This window comes from Atta cephalotes (assembly GCF_000143395.1).
Source record: "Atta cephalotes unplaced genomic scaffold scaffold00014, whole genome shotgun sequence".
NCBI classification, from domain to species: domain Eukaryota; kingdom Metazoa; phylum Arthropoda; class Insecta; order Hymenoptera; family Formicidae; genus Atta; species Atta cephalotes.
In genome coordinates this window covers 2201307-2208338 of record NW_012130078.1, presented here as the reverse complement: position 1 = coordinate 2208338, position 7032 = coordinate 2201307, and the positions used below count along the sequence as shown (strand labels likewise).

At 30.5% G+C, this 7032-nt stretch overlaps 1 protein-coding gene across 1 annotated transcript in view; it reads right to left on the bottom strand.

The window, feature by feature from the left end:
* Positions 1 to 3099: 3099 nt before the first annotated feature.
* The window catches only part of LOC105617857 (tyrosine-protein kinase hopscotch-like), a 7396-nt gene continuing 3463 nt past the window's right edge, over positions 3100 to 7032 (bottom strand). The window contains 7 exon segments of the mRNA XM_012199403.1: positions 3100 to 3140; positions 4594 to 4904; positions 5103 to 5431; positions 5533 to 5939; positions 6184 to 6508; positions 6612 to 6765; positions 6859 to 6980. Coding sequence (XP_012054793.1) covers positions 3100 to 3140; positions 4594 to 4904; positions 5103 to 5431; positions 5533 to 5939; positions 6184 to 6508; positions 6612 to 6765; positions 6859 to 6980 — 1689 coding nt within the window.

Here is a 7032-nt window from a genome sequence, read left to right as displayed (position 1 = left end):
GCTGTCTTGAATTTCCCAGAGTCAAATTTATTAAAAGATGTTCAGAGTTTCCTTGGACTCTCCGGTTATTTTCGAAAATTTATCGAGTTTTATGCAATTAAAGCAAAGCCTCTTTATGCTTAAGAAAGAAAATTCATTCCAGTTTACCCTTAATGAGAAAGAGTCTTTTGAACAATTGAAATTAAATTTAAGTTACGGTCCAGTTTTAAAAATATTTAATCCGAAAGAAATGAAACCGATGCGTACTGATGCATATAAAAACAGTTTTAAGGCAATATTATTGCAAAAAAGCCCTGACGATGACAAATGGCATCCAATATATTATATGAGTCATAAGACAACAACAGAGGTTAAATCCAGATATACGAGCTATGAACTCGAAGTATTAACCGTAATAAAAGCCTCAGAAAAGTTCCGCCACTATCTCCTGGGAATACGTTTTAAGATTTTTACTAATTGTATAGCTTTTAAGCAAACGATGAATAAAGCTAAGTTGTCTGCTAAGATTGCAAGATGGGCCTTGTTAATTGAAGAATTCGACGTGATCGTAGGGTTAGCTAGAATGAGACATGTTGATTCTCTTAGCCGTTATGGCTTATCCAATTATGGCAATTAGTAGTGGAGATAGTATCCTATTATAGTTAGAATTAGAAACACTCTAAGAAATGATTCGGAGCTATTATGAAGATTTTTGAAGAGAAATCATGTGATGATTACATTTTACATAATGATGTATTGTAAATATAAAGATCAAGAATTAATAAGCCCCAGTAAGAAACTTTGCGCTAAATACTTTATGGCGATTATAAAAGGTCCTTATAAAATAAAAGTAAAAGTCAAACCTAATAATTCTTACGACATGATGCGTAAGATGCGAAGATCCAATGAAAACAAGTACATGTATCGAGTACATAAAACTATGGTCTACTGTATTGTAATCATTCGATGCTTGTTCAGGATGGCCGAATTGTGGAGATATTGTATTACTACTGTTCATATTTAATATTCGATGTAAATGTTGATTTAGCGCGCGCCCTCGAGATAAGGATTTTTCCTAGTGATTTGACCCAATGACCCGTTCGGTGGAGCGGCGTGAGCAGGTTGGCCACGCGCCTCCCATAGATACTGCTCATGCCGCGTGTGAACAGTCTTATACTGACTCCCAAGTAGGAGATGTACAGCGAGTCATTAACCTTTATAATACTTTATTATAATAAACTCAGTTATATATCAACGAAGTGTTGTTTATTAATGGTTACTGATTCCAATTGTACTATCCTCCTTACAGTTATATTATATATCAATATGTTTGATGCTTATAATGAAAAAAAATGATTATCATAATCTTATACATAGAAATACAGTCTCGGTGTTATAGACTGCTTGTCCTTTTTTTCTGCAGATAAAACGAGAATTTCTCTTACTTATGTAATAGAATGTGAATAATCTTGAGATCTCAGCATGCTCATGCATAATCTTGATCTCATAATACGTCTTTTGTAACGCCCAATCTTGCCACATACGCTCGAATAATTCTCTAAACTAAAAGAAAGTAATAAGTAAAGAATCATCATATATTTTTAAAAATCGATAATAAAAATATCAATGGGCATTGAGACGCATTGGTACTGTTTTCTGGTAAAAAAAATTGAGAAAACGATTGAGAACAATAGGATTTCCATTATTTTATATCATTTTCTATAATTATGATATTATTTTTTATAATTGTATGATTAGCAATGATTGAAAACACGCGATACAGGTGATAACTCGCAAACTTTCTGGTATCATTTTTTATATATTTATATTCATTTTCTATCATCGACCTCGCGAACACGAATGATCGGATATGAATCTTATTGTATTTTATCGGACTCTATAAGATATTTCTATAAGATTTGTATAAATTCCTATAAGATTTGATTCAAAGTCTTAGTGAATTCACGAATTAGATTTCAAAATAATAGGATTTTTCGTTCTCTATTAATTTTTTTACCAGGGTTAGCAATTATTATTCAGCTTCATGTTCCGTGATGATTAACAACGCTGCATCTTTCAAGTCAAGTTGCGAGTGACTTAAATATTATGGACATGTGAGCTAATTATAATATCATTGTATATAATTGTATCATTCTTGCTTGCTGAAGGAGGACTTCAAAGAGAGTAGAAACGTTCAAAAGAAAGAAGACATCAATCTGATTATTGATTGTTCTCTAAATAAATGCACCGTTTATCGTTGCTGACTCTCATTAGCCTACTATATATATTTATCTTTTTGTATTGTTTAACATTTTTGTATTGTTTGTAACATTTGAGAGTTCTAATATAATTATTGTTATTGTATATGTTGCATATTTTGCCTGTATACAGCTTTTATTTATTTATTATTAAATACATATCAGAATATAAAAACACGCCATTGTCTAAATTAGCGTAAGATTAAGCTAAATAACGTTCCATTAAAATACAATTGTATATACAAAAGTAATTTTTTTTCTATTTATCTAAAAATTAAAGGCAGTCTAGATTTTTGCATATTGGGGACAAGATGCATTCTATTGAGTTTAATATAAATTATAAAGATCTAAAAATTTTTTAGAAACTTACTTTATCTATGTGTATTATACGCGAATACAAGTTGCTCAAGCTACCTAGTACAAGTAGAAGAGATGGTATCCCATCCACTATAAAGTCCAGAGTAATTTCAGATGTAAACATGCTCGAAATCTAGAAACAGTGTTAAAAGTGGAATAATTAATATAATTTCATTGAAAAATAATCCAGAATACAGATAATTCAATTAAATATCTCGCGTTAATACTCTTCGTTATAGTTACGGTAAAATAATATCTGTTTGGTTACTGTGTTTGAATTTTATTTGTATTTTAATATGTTATTTCCGATCTTTAGTTGAAAACATATTTAATATTTAATTGAAAAAAAAAATTATTTTTTAAAGCTGCGACTACCTGAACAAATACAGACGACAGCATAACAATAGTGATAACAGCTCTTGTAAAATGAGCGCTCCACTCGCTTTGATAAGGCCATAGTCCACTAACTGATAGAAGAAATCGGTTAAATTTGTAGTAACGCTCTTTAGGATGTTCCATTTGCTTCGAAAGTCTCAATAGAACTAACTGCAGAAGCGAGCCAGTTATATTACTTATAGTAATTTCCCTCTAAAGTCCGTCTGATTTTTACATTTTTTATTTTTTTCTTCCAACATCATGCGTTATTAGGCAAATAATATCAAAGGAAAATGCATGCATTTAACGTGGAAGCGAAAATTATTTCAAGGTGTCGGAAGAATTGATCAGTAAATTATTCAGTATTCGCTTATTTTCATGGGAAAGAACCATCGGTGGAATCTCCAGATGGAAATTGTCATTAGTTTTTTCTATGGTTTTTTTTTTCACGCGCAATTATTTCGTAGACTATAGTTTGTAAATAATTTGTATCGTTTCAATTTTTCTATTATAATAGTAAAAATTGAGGTGAGAATTATGAAAAATTTAACATAAAAAAATACTTTTGCGGCATTCATAGATATTAACTTTACAGTATACTATTATCGATACTCTTCTATAAGTGATCGTTAAAAACAAGTTCTTTTGAAATATAGATATAAATTTATATGTAGAATGCAAAAAGTAGATATTCAATTCTGCGACATCAAGGAAAATAAAAAAGGTATATACACTCTACGAGAAATCTTTACTATAACTGATCTCTATTTTTCTATTTTTCTAAATGAAATTTTGGTAAATATTAATAATAATGGTAGCAGCTCCGATAATCCTTGACTTTGACATAGGTTATCAAGGTTATCGGAGCTGCGTCTGTTATTATTAATATTAACCGAAATTTTTAGAGACTTGTATCTTTTCCTTAAAATCCATCTATCTAAAAATATAAAAATAAAATTCACTCATTAAAAAAAATTTTCCATTGCAGTAAGAATCATGAATAAAATACTTTTACATTGTATTTTTTAAATAAGACAAATTAATATAATAATAAAAAAATATTTATCAATTCGAGGTATTTAATGATAGTGGTTCAATGTGAATGCAATCAATTTGTAATCAACGATTTGATTCCGACTTTCATCCTGCGTCATGCCTTGATTTATAGGAAGTTGATTGGAGAATTATGGGTAAAAGGAATATGAGAATTATAATTGATTTCGGGAGTAATAAACTGATATTGTACTTAAACGCTATATTTCACGTAGAATGTAATAAAATGGCGACAATATCTTCGACTAGATACATCTCTTCTATACAAGATCTAAGAAATATTATTAATTTTCCAATGACAGATTCCTTGATTTCCTATTTTTTTTAATTAAAATTTTTATAGAAGAATACTTTTCTCTAAAATTCATTCATCTAAAAATATAAAAATAGAATTGACCTACATATAATTCTGTGTAGAGATCAAAGGAATGAAATCAATTTTTCATCATTTTTTGAAAAATAAATTACTATAGATTCGTCAAAGAATCTCCCATTGATGTAAGAATCACAAGTGGGATACGTCATATTTTTAAAATATTTGCATAGAATCACAAAGTATTCTAATAATTACAAAGTAGTTGCTCGATATCTTCGCGTAGAGTAGCAAAAATCGGTCTTTCATGACTATTCAATTGCCAGCATGATAACATCAATTTTCTATGAATTTCCTGTGGACAGTTATTCGGACAAGGAAGACGGTGGCCACGTTCCAATGCGTTCGATAAGTCCGTTATAGTCGTCATTAAAATTTCTTTTTCAGCCACTCTGACTGACAGTTGTGGATCGACACCATAACTAAAAACTTCGTACATTGTCACACCAAATGACCACACATCCGAACGCGTTGAAAATTTGTTATGCCTCAAGCTCTCAGGTGCATACCTAAAAAAATTGTTCATTGCTCTGATAAAAAAATAATTCAATCTTAAAAAAATTGGAGAAAATATAAAATATTATGTAATATATTATGTAATATATTTTCAAACGTGAAACGTTATTTTATTCTATTATTGTTAAAATATTGAGAAAAAAGATAAACATATTTTTAATATTAATTATTATACTATCTATAATAGTTACCATTTAATTGGAATATTACGAAGAGTTTTAAATACATAATAATCACTCGCAGCTATCACTTGCGCAAGACCGAAGTCACTGATTTTCACTCGATCTTCGTTCGCTACTAGGATATTTCTCGCTGCTAAATCTCGGTGAACAATGTTCATACTACCGAGATACTCCATACCCGCAACGATGTCTAGAGCGAAGCCTAATAGTGTTTTATATGCAAGACTGTACCGATGCGAACTTAGATAACTCAACAACGAACCATATTGAATAAATTCCATCACCAGAATTCGGTCCACTGAGCACAAAATTTTTACAATGTTTGGATGATTGAGTCTCTAAAAATAAATTTAAAAAAAGAACAATGAATATAATTTACAGAAAGTTTAAACACATAATTCCTGAAAAAGTAACAATTGATTCTTAAACAATGACTTACCTCCATAATTTTAATTTCTCTTTCGAAGTCAAGCACATTTTCTGAGTCCTCCTGCGTCTTGAGTTTTTTGACGGCTACATCCTGCTCCGAATCAACTTCCTTATCATTACGTCTTCTGAGCGTACCCTTATATACTTCACCATAAAAGCCTTCGCCTATACGTCCTTGCAAGATCACATCCAAATTTTCATTTATCTCGTAAGTACGCTGCCATTGAGAACAATCTTTACTGTTGCAAGCCTTGTCATTACTTTTACTTTTATTAGTTTTGCCTGAGCTATCTTCGCAATCATTGCCATTACCCGCAAATGGCATCTTGTACAACTCGCTATTCAACCAACGCAAATAAAATGACAATTCATCTATGTTGCTGTCTTGATTCTGATAGCTGATCAATTGCTCTGTAGCTTTTAAAGAAATTAATTTAATTCTTAACTCTCATATCACTTATCACACAATTAAATATTATTATTTGAAAAACAATATATACTTGTATTACAATAAAGAAATTAAGATCATAATTATTCTAATGTCTAAAGATAATTTGATCAAATTTTTATTTCGTAAATGGCATCAATTAATCAAGAATAATATCAATTACTTTTGCTGTTAAGAAGATTTTTGCTATTAAGAAGATTTAAATCAACTCACTATGATCGTTCCAAGTAATATTAGTATAATCAGTGACCAAACTCGTTTGTGATTCACTATTTGATTTGCTTTCTTCTGTATAAATACTGCTATTCTCGTCATTGTTTCCATCGGCATCTCGAAAAAACTTGGGACATATAGTAGCGTAAGTATGAGTTCTACGAGCGTTATATACTTCATAGAGAATCTGATTGATATCTCGCATAATAGCCTGAGGTTGTTTCCTTGCTATGGAATTATTTTTGCCCCAGCATTCCAACATTAATTTATAGATTTCGTTTGGACAATCTTTAGGAGGAGGCAATCGGTTTCCACATTTATAATACTGCAAGACAATATCATTTAATCATAGTCAGAGTTTCTAATAAAATAATTCTATCAGCGTAAAAAAAATAACGTAATGAAATTTTTATTCGTAATAAATATACCATTTTAACAGTATGAGTTTTATGATATTTGGGTGGAGAAGCCCCTCTGGAAAATATCTCCCAAATAGTCGTCGCCAGTGCCCATATATCCGCTTGAAGACTATATTTTGCTGACGCAAAATCCAAGTAACATTCGGGTGGTATCCAATATATGCTGCGCAAAATAACGAAAAATCGCGAATCCTTATATTACATTTGAAAAGAAAACAATGAATATAATTAAAAAGATTTTTATTTCTTCACTTACTCGTCCTCAGTATAAGTGAAGAGACCAGGATCACCCAACTTGACAATGAAGCTGTTATCTGTGTGTGAATGTACGAGAATGTTCCGGCATCTTATATTTCCATGAATTACATGATTCTCCTCCTATATATTCTTGCATGTTTAAGATATTAACATTAAGATATAACACAAATAT